Source organism: Triturus cristatus, chromosome 10 (assembly GCF_964204655.1).
Source record: "Triturus cristatus chromosome 10, aTriCri1.1, whole genome shotgun sequence".
NCBI lineage: Eukaryota > Metazoa > Chordata > Amphibia > Caudata > Salamandridae > Triturus > Triturus cristatus.
In genome coordinates, this window is record NC_140593.1 from 1188990083 (window position 1) to 1189010967 (window position 20885).

The 20885-nt window shown below is 45.1% G+C and overlaps 1 protein-coding gene across 8 annotated transcripts in view; it reads right to left on the bottom strand.

The window, feature by feature from the left end:
- LOC146797000 (uncharacterized) overlaps nucleotides 1-20885 on the bottom strand; it is a 1179218-nt gene that overhangs the window by 546272 nt on the left and 612061 nt on the right. For 6 of the 8 annotated variants that reach the window (XM_085629591.1, XM_085629587.1, XM_085629592.1 and 3 more), the window contains exon 9: nucleotides 12025-12261. The exons of the other annotated variants lie outside the window; for them this stretch is intronic. In XM_085629591.1, the coding sequence (XP_085485717.1) occupies nucleotides 12025-12261 (237 nt within the window). The remainder of the gene's footprint in view (nucleotides 1-12024; nucleotides 12262-20885) is intronic. 8 annotated transcript variants of the gene reach the window in all.

Here is a 20885-nt window from a genome sequence, read left to right on the forward strand (position 1 = left end):
TTTGATGAGTATACTCCTGGAAGAGAACTAGGATTACAGGTAAGTAACTTATCCTTCTCTTCCAGGGGATACTCATCAATAGTCATAAGCACTGAATAGAGTAGCAAGCCCATACCCACTTCCGAGCGGATGAGCAAAAAACAGCGAACTAAATAGACATACACATGTTAAACAGTATTAGCAAACAAGTTTCTCAGTGAGGCTTGCCCAACCTGAGCGTCTGCCTGCGTGTCAGCATGTAAACAATAGTTGCGAGTAAAGGTATGAACTGATCGCCATGTAGCCGCTTTACAAATTTCTGCCATGGGGACATTCCTCAGGAGAGCCGTGGTAGAAGCTTTTCCCCTAGTGGAATCGGCCCTAGGCTTCCCCGGAAGGTATTTGTTGGCCAATTGGTATGACAGAAGAATACAAGAAACTATCCATCTAGAAATTGATCTTTTGGAAGCTGCAGAACCTGTGTTAACAGGACCATAGACACCTCAGTGTCTTTGTTCGGTCCAAATAAAACTTTAGAACCCTCTTGAGATCTAGGGAATGGAGAAATCATTCTGGAGGATTCGAAGGATTCTGAAAAAAAGATAGGTAAAGTGATAGTCTGGTTAATGTGAAAGTCCGAGATGACTTTAGGCAAAAAGCTAGGATGTGTTCTACTCTGTTAGCGTGGAACACAGTATAAGGTTTCTTACAGCAAAGAGCCTGGATCTCACTCACCCTGCGAGTAGATATAATGGCCACCAGGAACGCGACTTTCCATGTTAAATGCTGTAAGGAAGCTTTATGAATAGGCTCGAAAGAAGCCCCCATCAACTTTGTCAACACAATGTTAAGCTTCCATGGAGGAGAGGGAGACCCGACTGGTGGGTAGACCTTTTTCAAGCCCTCAAGAAAATCCTTTACCACGGGAACTCTAAACAAAGTCTGGTTGGGGGACTTCCTATAGGCTGTGATTGCTGCAAGGTGGATTTTGATATAAGCAAACTGAAGACAAGATCTAGCCAAATGCAGCAAGTAGGGTAAAATCACCTGTTCCTGACCCCGGATGGGATCATGTCCATTGTCCACACACCATAGGAAGAACCGCTTCCACTTGAAGGCATATGATTTCCTTGTGGAAGGTCTTTTCTCTTCTTAGAGAATAGCCATACAATCTGGATTCAATTGTAGGTGTCCATATTGGATGACTTCAGGAGCCATGCTGTCAACCGGAGGGAGGACAGGTTGGGGTGGAATACTGTCCCTGCCTGTTTGGATAGGAGATCCGGGCAGCATGGCAACCTCTTGTGTAGCACTTCCGATAGTTGAAGGAGGTCCGGAAACCACCACTGGCGAGGCCACTCCGGGGCTATTAGGATCATCATGGAGTTGGTCCTGTACAACTTGTTGATTACCACTGGTATCAATGGGATCGGTGGAAAAGCGTTCTGTCTCTCAGACCATTCGATCAATAGGGCATTCCCTCGAGACCCTTGCTGGGGCAACCTGGATGCGAAGATGGGGCATTTTGCTTTTACCTAGTCTGCAAACAGGTCGATGTCTGGCATTCCTCATTCTCGAAAGATGCTGTGAGCGACTTCGTTGTTGAGAACCCAATCGTGGGCTTCGACGAAGTCTCTGCTGAGAAAGTCCGCCTGGGAGTTGAGAGAGCCCGGTAGATGAACGGCTACTATTGACAGGTCTCTCGCTAGAAGCCAATTCCATATGGTTTGAGACTCTATGGAGAGTGTTCTTGATCGGGTACCTCCCTGTTTATTCAAATAATACATCGTCGTTGTATTGTCCGTTTGTATTAGAATGGCGAAGAGACTTGAACGATGGAAACAGGGACTTGAGAGCTAGATGTATGGCTCTCACCTCTAGCAGGTTGATGTGGTAGCTCTGCTCGGCGTCGGACCATAGACCTTGTACTTGCAGAGGGCCCATATGAGCACCCCAACCCTGGAGAGAAGCGTCAGTGACTAAAGTCTGGGTTGGAGGGTCCTGGTGGAAAGGGACTCTATTCATCAGGTGCGATCGCTTCATCCACCACCAGATGGAGTTCTTGGCTGATTGATGGAGAATTACCTGATCCTCCCAGCACCCTGATACTTGCATCCACTGGTCCTCCAAACATTGTTGTAGTGGATGCATGTGTAATCGTGCGTTTGGTACTATAAAGATGCACAACGCCATTGATCCCAGTAGTGATGACACCTGTCGAACTGTCGGGAGATGCGTGTGAAGAAGGGTCAGGAATTTTCCTTGGATTGATGACAACCTCTCCTCCGAAGGACACACGCTTGCTTTTTCGGTGTCCAGAAAGGAGACTAGGGAATGGATCTTTTGCGTTGGATTTAGTATGGATTTCTTGAAATTGACGTGAAGGCCCAAGTTGTGGAGAAGCTGAAAGCAGCACGAGAGATGATCCTGCAGTAGAGTTGGAGATGAGCTCTTCAGGAGCCAGTCGTCCAAGTAAGGATATATGAATATTTTCTGTTTGCGGAGGAAGGCGGCCACCACAGCCATACATTTGGAGAATTTTCGGGGAGCTGATTTGAGCCCGATCAGGAGAACTGAATACTGGTAATGTTGAAAAGACACTCGAAATCTTAGCAATTTGCGATGTTTCTTCGATATTGGTACATGAACGTATGCATCCCGTACATCGATGGAGCATATCCAATCCCCTTGATGAAGCTGTGGGAAAATTTGATGGAGTGCTAACATTCGAAATTTCTCTCTGCGAATGTATTTGTTCAACAGCCTCAAGTCCAGTATAGGCCTGTATTCTGTGGTGGGGCCTCTTTTCTGCACAAGGAAGAAACAAGAGTAGAGTCCTTGATTTCTTTGAGGAGCGGGAACTTTCTTTATAGCTCCTTTGCTTAATAAGGTGTTTACCTCCTTTTGTAACAACCGTTGGTCGCAGTGAGAAATGCCTCTCGGAGATATAGATGGAGGAGGAGTCTTGAACTTGAGAAGAAAGCCATTTTGAACAATGTTGATGACCCATTTGTCTTTTGTTATACGTTTCCACCCCTCCAGATGTAAAGCAACGCTTCCTCCCATCGGAGTGGACAACAGCTTTGGAGGAAGACACACCTCATTGCTTCTGTGGCTTCTTTGGTGCTGCTGACTGCTGTTTGTTACCGCCTCTGCCACGTCCCAGTCTACGTTGCTGGAACTGGGACCTTTGTTGCGTTTGACCCTGGTTCTGCGATGACCAGTTAGAGGATTGACCTTGCTGTTAAAAAGAGCGTTTGTCATAGGGACGAAAGCGACGATGAAATTCCTTCTTCTTTTCAAGGCCTACAGCCTTGAGTATCCAACTCAGTTTTCATTTTTGCCATTTCGTTGTCCGCATGTGACCCAAACAACGATGATTAATTAAAGGGCAGATTAACTATCTTTCTTTGAGCATCAGGTTTGAGACCCGGGAGACGAAGCCATGCTGATCTTCATGAACAAATGCCATGTGCATATCCATGAGCTGCTAAATATGCAGAATCGGCCGCTGTACTAATGATCTGGTTGCACAATCTCTAGGAAATCCTTTTGATCTTCCTTGGGTAATTTCTCTGTGAATCTTGTTAAAGAGTCCCATAAAGATCGGTCATATCGCCCCAGTAGAGCGGCTGCACTAGCCACTCTCATCACGGATCCTGACGTACTGCACATTCTCCGTCCCAAAGAATCCATGTTTTTGCTGTCCTTCTCTGGAGGAGCAGATGACATAGAAGTATTGGAATGTGCTTTCCTGGCAGCGGCGACTATAAGGGAATCCAGTGGAGGGTCAGATCGCAGAAACAAGGGATCTTGGTCTGGGGCTTTGTATTTCTTTGAAATTCTCGAGGGACCCGAGCCCACTGTGGCAGGTGTAAAAAAAAGTCTTCATCGCAGTCTTCATCACAGGCCCTAACAATCCAAGAGGCTTTGCCGAAGCCCGATGATGTTAAGTTTCAAATACAATGGCTGTAGTAACCTGAGGTACCGACATGGCTATGTTTAACTTGTTGGCACTACTACAGAGCACCTCGTTGAATGTCCCAATATCATCAACAGGGGAAACCCTGGATGGTGGAGTTGAAGATATAGTAGGAGAGTAGTCCCTATACAATGACTTGATGCAGTCGTTGTAGGAGACCTCTGTCTTCTCCTTGGCGTCTGTGAACTGCGGGACCTTGAGCGCTCTTTTGAGCGTGAGCGCCATCTTAATGGAGATCTGGAACGCCTCGGGGACCTACTAGCAGGCGGTCTTTAGCATCCCATGGTAAGAGGTCTCTCATTAGGTATGGGTTGGATCTTCCAGTTTCTAATGTCCTCCAACCATCTGGGTGACATGTTGATAGGAGGTGATTTGCTCACCGGTGTAACGTGAATGATAGTTATACACGGAGAAGAAGAAGTCTTCCCTCGACGTCGAGAGCCGTGATCTAGAAGTTTGTCTTCCTAAGCCTTCCGCAGGGATAACTTGCCTGTCCCTCGACGGCGAACACCTAGACGTCGAACCAGAATGAGCCACCATCGACGATGACCGTGGTGGTGACACTCTGGACGGCGGAGATCTATGGGACGAAGTCCTCGACGTCGGTCCCTTCGACGTCAACCGCTGGTGATCATGCGGTATATGGAGTGTCTCGAAGCCGACCCTCGAAAAGGGGGCGGAGATCTCGAGGTCGACCTCTGCATTGACGTCGATGGGCGCTTCGACATCGACTGTGGTTTATCATGCTTCGGGCCCGAAGCACGTCTCGACGTCAACTTACTTCTCGATGGCGATCTCGTCTTCGACGTGGACCTTACTTGTTTAGTTGGTCTCGACGTCGACGATATGCTGTGATGTTTTTTCTTACTTCTAGCTTCTGGTGATGCAGATCTTCACCGTTTTCTCAAAGAGGAGGGCGTTCCAGATGAATGATGACTCTCTGGGCCACTTTTATGATGTTTTCTTCTCTCCAGCAAGCCTAGAAGTCTGATCTTCTCCCTATCTTTCAATGTTCTTCTTGAAAGATGAAGACAGTGTTAGCATGTCTCTGTGTTGTGAGAGAAAGGTAGACACACAACGCAGACCGAATGAGGATCGGACTTGGCCATCTTCTTCCCACAGGAAGGACATTTATAAAATAAAGGTGGCATATCTGACTAAAAAGAATAACCAATTAGTCAGAAAAAGACTGATAAATACCACCAGTATCAAGAAATATCGAAAAAAGTAGTTGGAATGTAATTTCTGACTAGAAAAAGTCAAAATCAGTTAAGCTCAAGCTCCAGGTTCCTCAGAGAAGGAGCCGGAAAAAAAGAACTGACCTAACTGTCACCTGTGGTGCATGATGGCAGCAGGGTTCTCCTGGAGGCCTTAAAGGCAAAGTGCTCAGGGTCTCTGAGGCCTTAAAGGCGAGATGCCAGTTTCCTTTTCTGTACAGGGATGTTATTGATTTATGCAGCCTTCTTTAGGCTAATTGCCTGCCATTACCCGTTTTCTTTTTATGAAAATAAAAGGTTTTTTGCGGAATGCTATTACTGTACCTGTCCTTCTCTTACATTATATGTTTATGGGTTATTTTCATACTAGAGAAATACATGTAAATCTGGCTTCTTAGCCTATTGGGTATGTTTAGGGCTGCATATTTTTTATGTTATACATGTATATTTAACTCGTACTATGTACTTCTTTTCTACTACATACACATATATATGTATTTTTGTATATGCTACGGGTTCCCGCACGTGGGCGGAGATAATTCAGTGCTTATTACTATTGATGAGTATCCCCTGGAAGAGAAGGTGTTGCTTCGGCACATGCAGGTGTGGCGGTCACCATTTCGCTGCTACAACAACTTTATTGGTGGCATGCCTTATATTAGCACGCCAAAAAAGATGTCATTTCCTGTGACATTTGTCAACAAAATAAAGCACTTCAATCCATACCAGACTCCGCTACAGCTGCCAGAAACTCGACTGAAGTGAGTACTGACCTCACTACAGCATCTTCTGCAGCTGATGTCATTTTGACAGATTCACCACTACTGGATTCTTTAGATTCTTTACACATACCCGTGGCACCAGTTTTTCGACACTGCTTCTGGGCACTAAGTGAGTCAAGATGATTTTACTTTGGATTCTTTTGATGACTCTTCTGTTTTAGACACTCCAGCTACACTGATTTGTGTTTTCTTTCCTTTTCTGAAATGCACTTATCTGGTCCTATATTGGATATATGTTTGAATAACATTCCTTGGTTTTTCGATTCCTGTGGATTGGATTTGTGACAGCTTTTTTCTTGTGATTAATGGACACTCCCTTCTAGAATGCTCTGCTGCGGAACTGGTCGACGGGGTGTTCCCCCACCCCTCCCCTTCTTCGCATACACTGAAGAGAGACCTGATCTTCATGAACATTTCAGCTGTTCCAGTGGCGGATGGAATTGTTTGGGAGAAAGTTCCTTCGGAAAATTTCGGTCCTACGGAGATCCTAAAGATAGCTTATGTGTTTCTATGGGGGATGTGATAGTACCAGGGTTACGTTAAGATGATTGAGGTGTTGAAACTGTAAACTCCATGCTCTCAGAGCTGGAATATTATAGTATTTTTGAATCAGAGGATTTGTGCCTTAATTCTGGTAACTATGGTGACAAGTTGTGTTACCACCATTGTGGACATTATTATTTACATTGAGCTAGGGTTCAAAACACACTTTTTAATTCCAACACAATGGGAACACTGTCCCACTCCACAACAAGGGAATTCCAAAACATACAAAGATAAATTTTAATATTTTTCGGGATATGACACGTCAGATCCAACATCCTTTTATTTTAAATTTGTACCTACACCCATGAAAAAATATATGCTTCCGCAAACAAAATTAATTTATACAGAATCATTTGTTGCACAATTGGATTTGAAAGGCTATGCTTATTGGAAGGACACCACTGATTTGAAATCCATTTGAGGTACCAAATGCTGGCAGAACCAGGTTACGGATAATTTATTTCGAGCCTGCATAATACCTACTCCAATGATTTTCCTCAATAACACCGTTCACCAGACTACATGTCTATGATTGGCTAAGATCAAAGAAATGAATGCAGCAACCATTTCTTCCTTTGCACAATTTGACAACTGGCAACATTTAACAAAATGTACTGAGGACCAATTCAATAGTATGCTACAGAATGGTAGATTTAACACCACACTTTTAGGTCCTCACAGATGGTTATTGCCGCCAGTGGACACAAATGTATGTCATGCCTGTTTTTAAATTCCACACTGGGGTTTAAAGCTAGACATCCCGATGCCAGTTATTCCCAATCCCAACACTCAGGCACTATTACTACCTATTCAGTGGGGAAATTGTGTCAAAAATGGTTAGAACACTCTACACTATCTGCAGAGAAACAACATATTTCTCTCCTATTGGAGGACATGGAAATATCCGACTTTCTGTTGGGTCCAAAATCTCAATATACTAAAAGATTTATTTATGCTTCATATAAGGACATTTTGAAATTATCACATTTAGGACATATGGATCAAGATAATTTGGATAAAGTGCTTGCTGTCTTCTGGCTTTTACAATTTGAATACATTGTGTCATCTCTTAGTGATATCATGCATAGATATATGTCTTCATTGTACCCCATTGTCTTCTCTTTCCTTGTGCTCTCCTCTCATCTGCTTCCCAATAATTTCTTCTGCTACCTCTCTGAACTGTTTTTTCACGTGCCATTTCTCATTTTGATTTTCCTATTATTGTAATGAGAATACAATTAGGCGCATTGTTAACATTTACCTCTTTGTTTTAGGGGTGGGATCCACAAATGGACAGATCACATTCCCAAACACACCACTACAAGGACGCTCATTGCCACATTCAAGACATCATGGTCGCACACCACCTATTGAATGCTTGATGGGTCCTACACCCTTTAGAGTGGAAAGGTACAGGTTTCTTGACCAGATACTCTAGTTGGTCAAGACTAGACTACTGGATCATATCTCGGTAACTGGGGGTATGGCTAGCAGAATCAACCAACCTGGCGTGCACATACTCAGATCATTCTCCGGTGTTGCTGCAGTTAAGTCTTCCAACCGGTCCGCCCCAGATATGGCATGGAGGCTCTCCCCTACTGTATTACTAGATACCCCTTTTCGTGAAGAATTAGGGCAAGAAATTCATGATTTCTTTGCAAGAAATATGGACTCCATCCCGCTACTGTCTACGGTGTTGGGAGACCTTTAAGGTTACAGTACGCTGGATCTTCACATTTCTCTGCACCAAAGTGTGTGTGTGTGTGTGTGTGTGTGTGTGTGTGTGTGTGTGTGTGTGTGTGTCTGTGTCTCTCTCTCTCCCTGGCCACAGTGCCCTTGGTACCATTTACAAGCGACTTACATGTGGCCAGAGAAGTGCCAATGGGGAACAAACACAGGCCCTGGGAACCTGATTGGCAGGGACCCAGGGCTCATCAAGTCAAAGTGACTCAGAATTCTGGCAAAAAGTGTGTGTGTGTGTGGGGGGGGGGGGGGATTGTTACTGCAACAGAAACCCACTTTCCTACAATGGGGTTGCTTCCAAGCACCACCAGATTGCACTGAAGATCACATTTCGTGCCCTCCATGCATAAAACAGTTTTGCCCAGTTCAGGAGTCCTTGGCTCCCTCTTCGGCGCAAAATCACACAAAGGACAGTGGAGTGTACACCTCCCTGTCTAGCTGTGAGAAAGTGCCCTCTTTCTGCATGGTAGCCCCCACTTTTTGATGAACTGTTGTTAGCCCTAAACCGGTTCCAGGATGCTTGTTTCCAGTCCAGGGAAGACATAGCTTGGCAGTTCGGGCTGGACATTTCCCATGAGGCAGAGGGTCAAGACTGATTTGCATATAGCTGTGTCTGTACTGGGGTGGCGACGTGAGCTAAAGAACGATGATGGATTTAACCCAGATCTGTGACTGGGTGCGAGTGTCTGAAAAGTTTCAGCGCTCCGTCCTTCATCCCCTTGTGTTTGCACACATCCCTGTGTGCCATGCCTACAACCCACTGCCCTGGCATAGAGCAGTCACCCCTCTAGCTGGGTGCACTATACAAGTGGAAAGGGTACAGGTGCATGAGCCTTGTACCCCTACAGTGTCCAACTCCATTCTTAGACATTGTAAGTGCAGTTCTGCCGTTAAGAGTATATGGTGCTGGGAGTTTGTCATTACCAACTCCACAGTACCATAACTGCTACACTGAAAACTGAGAAGTTTGGTATCAAACTTCTCAGCACATTAAATCCACACTGATGCCAGTGTGTGATTTAATGAAAAATGCACACAGATGGCATTTTAGAGATGCCCCCTGAAAACCAACCTACCACTAGTGTCCAGGCTGAGTGGCTGCTTTCAGCTGCCACCACCAGACATGTTTCTAGAGCCCTGGATCGGGAGCCTGCTGCTCTCGGGGGCCTGAAACAATGCACATCCTGGGACGAGGTGCCAAGCCTCCTCCAACAGGATGGACAGGGTGCATGAAGGGGAAGCTTCAAAGGCTTGCTGCCTTTGTGAGCTCACCGGTTTACAGGAAATGCCCCAGTGCAGTAACCAGGTATACTACTCTCAGTAAGAAAAGTAATCTCAAAAGTAACTTACCTGTAATTGTACTCAAAATCCTATACAAAGTATATCTACTGTATTCTTAAAAGCATTGCATTATCAGTAACACTACAGTAATCAAATCAAGGTACATTTACAATTGGAATCCAAACTGTGCTACAATCTGTATATTTACTGCAAAGTACGTATCACTTACCTGTGCCAGGCTTGCTTGGCTCTAGGAAATAAAATAACTAAAAATATTTTCATACAAAAACAATTGGTCTGAAGTTCAGTCTTTGAGTGTATGAAATCATTTGCTGACTGAGTGTGTACAACAAATGCTTAACACTGTCCTCTGATACAGCCTTACTGCTCAACCACACTACCACAAATAGAGAGTAAGGTCCTATCTAACTTTACCTCTGTCTACCTTTGGGGTTCTACTGGACTCTTGTGCACACTATACCTCACTTTGGTATAGTATATACAGAGCCAGCTTCCTATAGTCAACAAAAGAGACTTTGATGATGTGCTGTCGGACCTCAGGACAGAAACAGAACTTCACAACCAGGCAGCTCTTTTAAGGAAGATGCTTGTGTTAATTTCCCTGAAAACTGAATCTGCCCATGTCACGTTGGCATTTGAAAGTATTTGAAGATCACTTCCTGATGTGCTTTCTGTAGATCTCCTGAAGAGGCTTGTCTACTTGTTCCAACACTATCAGTCATAACGTGATAGGGGAACCACAGAGATGGCTAAAGGCTACTGTGTTTCTGGTCCCACTTGAGCATACTTTCCAGCTCCGTCAACCTTGTGGCTTTCTTTATCTGGTTGTGGTGTATCTCTTGTACCTGGGGTGGATGCCCTTTTCCTAGTAATATGTACTACCAAGCAGTCCAGTGGTACGCGAACCCTAATGTAAAGCAGGCCGTCAGGCACCAGCTTACATTTCTTGACTGATCTAGGAGTGACTTTCCTGGCCTTGACCGGTTCCTTAAAGTTATTAAGTGCATTCAGTCATCCTCCTAAACATGGACAAGAATTGCACAGATTTCTCAGACTTCGATAATGTTTGTACCAGGAAGGCAACCTCTTCCTCTATGACGTGCAGTCTGACGCTGTGATGGTCTGCTGATCTTTGAATGGTAATGTGGTACACTGCTGAGTCGTGCAGACGTAAAGCTTTTGACAGGTAGGACTCAAAGTTGCTTTTCTTTCCGGCGAGGGGGGGGGGGGGGGGGGGGGGGGGGGAGGGGCGGCCGTGCGCAAATTATAGTCCTGTCAAGGATCTGGTGTTGCAGGGTCGTAATAGGGTTCCTGTCAATAAAACAGACTTTTCCAATCGAAGTCTGTGCATATGGACTGTTATGGGGAAGGGGAAAACTGCGGTGACTTGGTGGAGGAGTGGGGCATGGTGTAAGTGGCAGAACAGGGCTGGGTTCTTTCTACTTGCATCTATTTGATATGGGGAATGTATGCAACTCTTTGGAAACAGCCTCCTGAAATTTCAATTTCATCTTCAGAGGTGTTGGGTCTGGTTCCTGCAGTGGTGGACGCTAAAATCTTGTTAGATTGAATATCAATATAAATCTTCCTCTGCTTGACATCAGCCTGACATCAGACTGCTCCAGACGCATGGTGGTTGGTGTTGTGTCAGCAGCATTGAGGCTGTGATAATGGTGTGTTTTGGTGTCGACTTTGGTGCCAAAGGGAAAGGCTTGCAGGCCTGGTTCTAGGAAGCATGTCTTGGCTTCGAGGATCACAGCCTTTAGCTCGAGGCTTCTCTGGAATATAAATTGACTCTTGGTGCCAAGCAGGCTCAGGGGCATTGGCCAGAGCACCCTGTCCATGTCTCTTCTACATAATCTCAGAGAATGAAGTGACAGTGACTTTGGTGCGGTCAGTGTCCCTGGTGAGGGTTTGATTGGGGCCCCCGAAGACTGTTCCTCATCCTCGTCTGAAGTTTTCAAGGGCAGGCTTTCAGGACTTTGATCCAGTTGACACACTGAAGACCTGAAAGGACAAGCAGATCAATCCCTAGTTATTTTTAAGCAGGCACAAGTTGCAAACCTGGTCATGGTCAGACACTGGGACTAGGACACCACTGGAAGGGCTTGTTCTCCATACATTCTCCAACAGTCATTCTTATACAGACTCTTGCTGTGAGCAGTCTTCCCGTCCTAGACAAATTTGGCTCATCAACAGTAGTGGTGGTTCTTCCGGTGTTGTGGAAGGAAATTCTGGACACTGAAGTGGAATAAACATTGATTGCAGCTCAAAAGACCTGGAGCTCCAAAACCACTTTGTAACCCAATGGTGGAAATAAACATATTTCAGGAGTGTGCAAAGCACTTGATCTACTGCTACACATGCTACAATCCTATCCATTAGAGAGACGTTTTCAAGTTAACTCCTACAGTGAAAAAATGGCATACTAGATGCAGACTGAAGGTGTGCAAAAAAAAAATAAGATACTTACTTTTTTTTTAGGCTTTATTATGGGTACAAGTTCTGCATCTTGCTCTGCATGGATGTCTGATTTGTTGTCTTGAAGCGCACTGTCTTGAGGTACAATGACTCGTGGAAGGTTAACTTTTGGTTGGCCCAATTGCTGTAGTCGGATATGAGGCTGTATGCTGATTTCTGGTGTTAAGCAGATTCCAGGTTGTGTGCAGCCTTGGGGTGTTTTAACATTCATTTTAGATAAACTCAGTTTCTGAAGAACAGAACAATAATCTTGAATGCCAAGCAGTGGGATGCAACAAGATAACCGTCAGCATAAGGTACTCACATGTTTACTATTGTATACTCCAAGTTACATAATTAAACAGCAATGAAGGAATGGTTTCTTACCTGTAATTCCCTTTCTCTCTTAGGGGAATCTTCATTAAAGCCATAAGCATTTTAATAGTTCCGGCCACATGTGGGAATCCCAGAGCACTTCTTCATAGAATATCTTCTTAAGTGTAGACGTTTGCCTTTCCTTAGTATGGCTTGCAGAAACACTTTAGAAAGACTATAATATGCACCCTGGAAAACATGCTCGAGTGGACAGATTCTTCAGATTGTACTTGGAGAAGTGTTAAAGTACCCCTATAAAGGTATCCTTTGAGGAAAACGTTTTACAAAACAGCTCAAAGCACTTTCACAAACCCTTTTGTGTAAAGTAAGAGATGAAGGATAGTAGCGCCATAGGCTGCTATTATGCGAGTTTAAAATAGTGACTGTGCCTTTAAGGACCCAGAGATCACCAGTATCTTATCATGCTTAGCAGGTGGCAGTTGCCTTAGTTCTTTTTGACAGTTTCCTCTGCTGTGTCCACTAGGGAGGAGGAGGGTTAATTATAACTTTAAATGGAGATTCTCTCAAGAGACAACCAGGATTAAAGGTAAGAAACCACACTTTCTATCTTGGGGGGATCTCCTTTAATAGTCATAAGCATTTGAACAGAATAGCAGACTCATCCCAACCAACTGTTGTTGATAAGAACAAAGGAGAGAATACAGGACGAGATTAAGCAAATACATTTTGGAGGGAGGCTTCTACTACTCGAGCATCTGCTCTAGCATCTGAATCCAAACAACAGTGTCTGGGGAATGTGAGAACAGATTTCCATGTGGCCGCTTTACAAGTATCAGCAATAGAGACATTTCTCATTAGCTGCTTTTCCCTTAGTAGCATTGGCCTTAGGTCTAGATGACAAAGACTTGCTGGCTTGGTATGAAAATAAGTAACTTAACTGTAAATGTGGTTATCCAGTATTAGCATCTTTCATAGATTCAGATGCTTGAATCCTTCCCCGTTGTGGAGATGGGAGTCCCACGGTAAAATAATCAAGCAGTGTTTAACAAATATTATAGGCTATAATGGTCTTAAGCCATGTTATTGATAGTCTATCTATATTCTTTTTAAAAAAAGGACCTAATGTTGAAACACAGCCAATCAGCATCCTCTAGAACACTCCAAGCACAGGCAATTTCCCTCAGATTTTCTGAGAACAAGTGGGGAAGTAAGAATCCCATAAACTAAAGCGAGAAGGTGGGTTGCATGTGAATCTATGAAAGATACCAATACTGGAAACCGCAGTTACAGGTATGTAACATTTTCTTATCCAGTATTGGGGTATCTTTCATAGATCCACATGCTGGAATCCGAATAGCAGTCAATAACCTAAAAATTGTACTGTCAGTAGTCAGTCCAATAAAACAGACATTTGTTTTTCTGGCTACTCAATTAACTGGACAAAGTCAGTGCTTTAGGTCCTACAGGGGCCTACGCCGCAACTCCCCAAAGGAGTGTTAATACCAGTGGCGGAGGATGGTTTCAAATATCTGGGCATAAACATCACGCCGGATCCAGCACTATTCCTAGAACGCAATTTGCTTCCGCCCCTGAAAAGACTGTAAAGCGATGTCAAATATTGGCACTCCCTGCCACTGACATTACTGGGGAGAGTGGCGTTGTTCAAAATGATGGCTCTCCCTCGCTTCCTCTATGCGCTGCAAAATGTGCCCGCTTCAGTCCCAGACTCATACTTTAAATCGATCGAATCAGAGGTGGGATATCTGCTGTGGGAGGGTAAACCTCACAGAATAGCTCTCTGCAAACTTATGCGGAGTTGGTATGATGGGGGAATCGCGCTGCCCAACATACGTCTATATTATTGGGCGTCACAACTAACAATAATCAATCAATGGATACATGCAGCGCAAGATGAACCCGCTTTACGAATGGACAGGAATATGCTGGGACTAAAAGGAGTCCTCCAAGCCTTATATGATAAATCAGGGAAAACTAAGCTAACAGGCCCCACAGCGCACACTGTACAGATATGGCACACGGCACAGCGCAGGTTGGGATGGGAGGGGGTGGTTACGCAGCAGACGCCGCTATGGATCTCTCCTAAGATAGGTATGGGTCACTTAAGTAAAGAATTTGAGGGGTGGGACCTCATAGGCATCTCCAGGGTCGGTGACCTCTGGAGGAGAGGTGGGGTGATACCGTTTGAGAGTATCAGATGAAACGGACCGAGCACTTTAAATTCTTGCAAATACAACATGCACTACAGAAAGCTATACCCAGAGGGACCACCATACCAGAGTCCTCCCCGCTTGAGGATCGGCTGCTCACAGACCACCTAACCAAGAAAGCTATATCATTGACCTACCGTAAACTAGTGAACCATCAAAAAGACCCCACGGAGATCCTTAAAAGAAAGTGGGAGGCAGCAGTGGGGCCAATGGACGAACAAGAATGGTATGAAGCATTGGCGTCTCCCCGAGAGGTGGCAATCCCATCAAAAATAAAACTGGTGCAGCTTAAAATACTGCACCGGATATACTACACTAGAGACGCACTTCATCAAGTGGGGAGGGCACATACTCCGCTCTGTCTGCGAGTATATGGCCTCCAGGGCACCTTCTTTCACACCATATGGGAATGTCCTGACATTACCTTGTACTGGGGGGAGGTCATGGCGACGATCTCCCGGGTTACCTGTCATGATGTCCCACCAGAACCTCGGATGTGTTTACGTGGGATGCTACTGATCTTAACCATGCTGACCAAACCTGGGTGACCATCGGACTAGCATTAGCAAAGAGGAATATCGCGCAATACTGGGGGGCGCAATCAGCCCCCTCCCACGTGAGGTGGTGCCGAAACCTGGATAGAGCCATGGCGGCGGAGAGGGTGGTGTGTGCAAACAGGGGTTGCCCCCGGAGATGGCAGAGAATTTGGGGAAAATGGAACGCATTTAGAGGAAATATATGCGAACCCCCTGTGGCGGACTCAGAATCCGAGCTGAGCGAATGAAATAGAGACATCATCACGACATAAGCAACGAAACAAACAAAGAGTGGGAGTATTAGAGGGGGGCGACGGGTGATGGCTACATAGGTTTGGATGTAATTGTACAACAGTTTCAACAAAATGTCAGATATTGATTAATATGACAACAAAATGTACCACACGGATGAAACGTGTACTGACGAAAGGTGTACCTTTATTTTCTGTTTGTGTTAATAAAAATTGTTTAAAAAAAAAAAAAAAAACAGACATTTGTAACCACACAAATACCCTTCCAACCCTAGAAAGTTTCAAACAAGTCTACAACAAAACATTTAGCACTTACATCCTGCTGTGTCCATAAAGTTACTCCTTTAATTCTGAAATTATTGGAAATAACGTTAGCAAATGATATTAAGCAAAGCTATGCAATTTCAATAAAATATAAAGTCCTCTTTACCAGAACAGAGGCCCACCTTATTTGCAGAGATGACGCAGTACCGCTTGGCCCACAGCTGCATTTTCACGCAGCACAGATTGCAAATAATAGTGCTGCGTGAAAGTAAGGATACTTTTCAATGTCGCAGCACGGCAAATTTTCTCCAGCGAACAGAGCTGCCGATGTGGACACTGCCCTGGTGGAGTGTGTTTTAGTTCTTCTCGTTAAGGGCTTGATAGCCTAGTCATGGCAGAATTTTTTCGACAAAGAGACCCATTTGGCGACAGTGGTCTTAGTCACTGCTGTACCTTCCCGGCCCTGTCTGTAAACCACTATTAGCTGATTAGTCTTTCTTATGTCCTTTGTCTTATGCAGGTAGAATTTTAAACATCTTTTTACATCCAGCGTGTGCAATGCTTGCTCTACTGGACTAAATGGATTTGAGAGAAAATGAATGAAGTATTACTAGTCCGTTAAGACGAAATTGCGTTGGGACTTTTGGAATAAAAGTTGTTTGTTAGCAGAGCCACATAGTTCTCAGTGAAATGACAAAAATGATTCTGTGACAGTAAAAGCCTGGATTTCGCTAACTCTCCTCGTAGAAGTAAGAGCCAAGATGAGGCCTACTTTCCAGCTTAGAAACTTCGGTTCAGCTTTGTGAATTGGTTCAAAAGGCTGCCTCATCAGTTATGTGAGGATCAAGTTGAGCTTCTATTCCATAGTGGGTGCACATACCGGGGGAAGGCGAGGAAGAGACCACTCATGAATTGTTTCACAAGACTAGAAGCAAAGAGAGATGGCGCTTTAGGAGATGTCCTGTATCGGGAAATCGAAGTGAGGTGCACCTTCACCGAAGACAATGTGAGACCTGACTTCAGCAAAGAGAGGAGATATGGCAAAACCTGTTGCCAAGGCACTTGGAGCGGGTGTTGGTTGTTTTCTTTGACACCAACAGCAGAACCACTTCCATTTTAGGCCGTAAGTCTTGTTAGTGCTTTTGGCTCTGGATTCTGCAATGATATCTATGCACTCCTTTGAGTCTTTGAACTTCAGGAGCCATGCGTGCAAATGAAGAGACTCCGGGTATGGGTGAAGTACTTGGCCCTTGTCCCTGTTCAGGAGAGATGGAGATGGTTGTAGGCGTATGGGTTTCGATTCCGACATTAGGAGAAACTCTGGGAACCTGTGCTGCCTGGGCCATTGTGGTGCTATCAGGATCAAACGACAGCCTTCCATTTTTATCTTGGTCAGCACCCTGGGGATAAATGGGATGGGGGAAAAGTCTAAGCATATATCCCGTACCATAAGTTTAAAAGGGCATTCCCCCACAACCCTGGAAGAGAGAACCTGCTGGCATAGGACTGGCATTTTCTCACATGGGGAAAGATCTATAGTGGTCTTTCCCTACCTCCGGAACACCCAGTCGAGCTGGATCTGTTCCAACTCCAATTCGTGACAGCTGGAAGTGACTGTACGAACCAGCACGGAGGAACTTGCTATCCTTGGCAAGAAAGTCTGGAGAGATAGAAAAATGCAAACACAAGGAGATGATGGACGCGCTGAAACTTTTCAGACACTCACCCCCAGTCACAGGTCTGGGTTGAATCCATCATCGTTCTTTAGCTCACTTCGCCACCCCAGTTCAGACACAGCTATATGCAAATCAGTCTTGACCCTGTGCCTCATGGGTACATTCCAGCCCGACCTGCCAAGCCAGGTCTTCCCTGGACTGGAAACAAGCATCCTGGGACCGGTTTCGAGGTAACACCCTTCATCAGCCAAGCTAGCTTGAATCCAGTGGCAAAGTGAGCAAGGAACCCACGTCTGGGTAACTTAGGGCGAACAAAGGAAACACAAAGATGATGGATGGAGTACTGAAACTTTTTTAGACACCCACCCCCAGTTACCCCAGATAGAAAAATGGCCTTTAGCTCTAGCCTGTTGATGTTTATATGCAGTGGACCGTTTGCCCTGTATTTGTAACTCTTGCAGATGGCCTCCCCTGTCGTCCATCAAGGCGTCTGTCGTCAGAATGAAATCTGGGATGGTTTGGGGGAAGGTAAGGCCCTTTGTGAAATTTGGTATGTGAAACCACCATCAGAGGGCCTCTATCACACATGTTGTGATCTGTATCACATCCATGAAGGAACCCGAGGTTTGCAGCCATTCCCTCTGTAGTTCTTCTTAAAGACGCCTCATCCTCAGTCTGGCCAGTGGCACTAGATCTATTGCTGAAGAACACATTCCCAGGAGCAATTTGTATGCTCGTACTGAAACATCTTTTCTCGATATGCTCTTTGCCAGTCTTTGCAATTGCATTTGCCTTTCTTGTGATAAGAAGGCTTTGCACTGGATGGTATTTATGGTAGCTCCCAGAAACGATATGACTTGACTGGGTGGAGTATTTGGCGGGCGCTGAGAGAATTCTAGGGTGTGCCCAAAGGTGACAAGGTCCAGTGATCCGTTTTCTCGCGCCACTGCTGCACATATCTGGAAATCTTTGCACCAACAGGATGGGAGGGGAGGGAAGGGAGGCTGGTACCCGGTCGTGAGAATTGTTTCCCGTTAGCGCCACAACCTTGTGAAGGCATTCTTTTGCGGCCCCCTTGGTGAGAGAAACCAGCTGTGGAAGACTGTCAGCAAGCTGGAGGGTTGTAACTCTGCCGATGCTATGGCTGATAAGGCTGATACTGCTGGGCTCTCTGGTAACCTCCTTTGTATGAGGTAAATCCTCTCCCTCTAGCCCCTCTGAATGGCACTTTCCGATATTGTAACGTGCCCATTCATGTTGCAGTGTTCGTATCAGTCTTGTTAGCTAACAGTGCTTCGTCTATATGCTTTGCAAAGACGAAATCCCATAAAAAGCCATATCCAACACCTTGGTCTGCAACTCCAGTCTAAAAGTGGTCACTTTAAGCCATCCCAGTCTTGTGAGCACAGCGGCACCCGCCAATTGCCTAAAGCCCGTGTTGGCTAAGTCAAGGGAGCAGTCAATGGTTTCTGATGATGCATATTCTACTTCTACCAGGATCTTCCTTGCTACCGGCCTTCTCTCCTCTGGTATAAGCTCCACTAACCCTGCCAAATCAGACCACATCTGGTGGTCATAGCGGCCAATGACAGCCAATGCATTTGCTGCCCTGATAGTGACTGCAGCCATAGAGGAGAAGCACTTTCCAAAGATGTCCAGCTTGCGTAGTGATTGGGGTGGCAGGTTTCTTGGATTGTCTTTGTGCCTCTTGGGAGATGACCAAATGTGGCTTGAGGTGTCCAATGAGGCAAGATGGAAAATCCTCTGGAGCCCTATACTTTTTCTCAATGCGAGGATGTACCAGAGGCATGGTCGCTGGTGTCTTCATAATTTTAATGCCTTCCTGCCATATGTAATCACTAATGGGTATGAAGCATACAGACTTCCTGGTTTCCTCTTTGAAATCGTACAAGAAGCAGTCTGGTTGCTTAAGGCAAGTGAAACCTGGTGGCTGCTCTCTCCATTAAATTATGACCCCCTTTAATATCCTCTGGAAGGGAATCTGATGGCAGATGCGGAGGAGGAGAGACTGTTGGGATGACTATCTTCCCAAGGATCTGGTGCAGAGATAGGGTCCGGTAACTCACCCTCTTCTCTCTCTTCGTCCGAAGTAGATGTAACCCCTGCGCCATGGTCTGTTGGTAAGGGGCGGGAACAATTGTAGGTGTGGCTGGAGGTTGAACAATTGGCATACCCGGTAGATCTGCCTGAGGTATTGGTTTGTCGGGTTGATCCCTTTGCGATGGAAACCGCTGCCTGTAATCCGCCAACGTCATCTGCAGATCATGTATGAGAGATGTTGGCAGATTGGCCACGTCTTTGGGTGCTTAGCTCTGGTTGAAAACAATCTGAATGTTAGTGATGATGTGGAGCCGCATAGCCCCGCTGATTGTATTGAGACTCATCGTGGTAATCTTAATCCTCTTCTTGACATTTTACGTGCAGCTCTGATGGACTATGAGCCACACCATAAAGACCATCATCATCTTCATAGCCCTGTATGTCCAAAAGATGCAGTGTCACCTTACTGTATTCAGATACGGTTGGGCGTAGAAAAGTCTTGGTTACCTTTGTGATCTGAGTAACCCTCGTCGACGGTACAGATGTAACCGGTAAGGAAGATTCCATCGTCGAGGGAAGTGTCAACGAATCGGTTGTCGATGGGATCTTCAGAAGGGGCGTCTTTGTTGACGGTACCTTTGTCGAAGGGAGAGCGTAGACAGTCTTCGACGAGAATGGAGCTTTCGACGTCCTCTTGGAGAGTGAGACTCTCGTAGACTACGCAAGAGCCAAGACTGCTGTTGTCGTCACAGTTGCTGTCGACGATGGCACAGACGCTGTTACACTTTGTGAGAAAGTGGCTCTGTATATACTGTTCCCAAATAGGTACAGTGTGCACAGAGTCCACAGAGGTTTGGCAGAGGCTAGAGTTAGATATAACCTTACTCTCTAAAGTGGTAGCTTGGTCGAGCAGTAAGGCAGTATCAGAGGACAGTGTAAAGCATTTGTTGTACACACTCAGTCAGCAAATGGTCTCACACACTCAATAACTGAACTCTAGGCCAATGGTTTATATAAAAAATGTATATGCTTGATTTATTTTAGAACCAACAATAGGTATTAAAATATACTTTCTCAGAATGAGATGCTTTAGGTAAATACTTTAGCAATAGGCAACTGACTTTTGTAAATACTGGTTACAGGTTGTTGCAATAGGCAACACCATTTCAAACACAGTAATGCATTGAGTTCAATGGAAGTTTTAAGTTATTTGCAATAGATTACTTTCAGGATTACTTTTGTAACTCCAGGACTGGATCCTAGATTCAGTCCTGGGACAGTTCTTAGAAACAAGTGATAAAAGTCGACTTAGTTACTGTGGTAATTTTTAGGCACTATTTTGCTATTTTAAAAGTTGACACTTGGAAGAAATTTCATAGAAAACAATGATTCCCTATGGGAGAAAATTAAAGTTGCAGGTAAAGTAGGTTCTCGTTACTTAAGTAATCCAGTACTGGGCTCCTAGACTCAGTACTGGGACCTCTATCTAAAACAGGTAAGTAATTACGTTTTCACAGTTGGT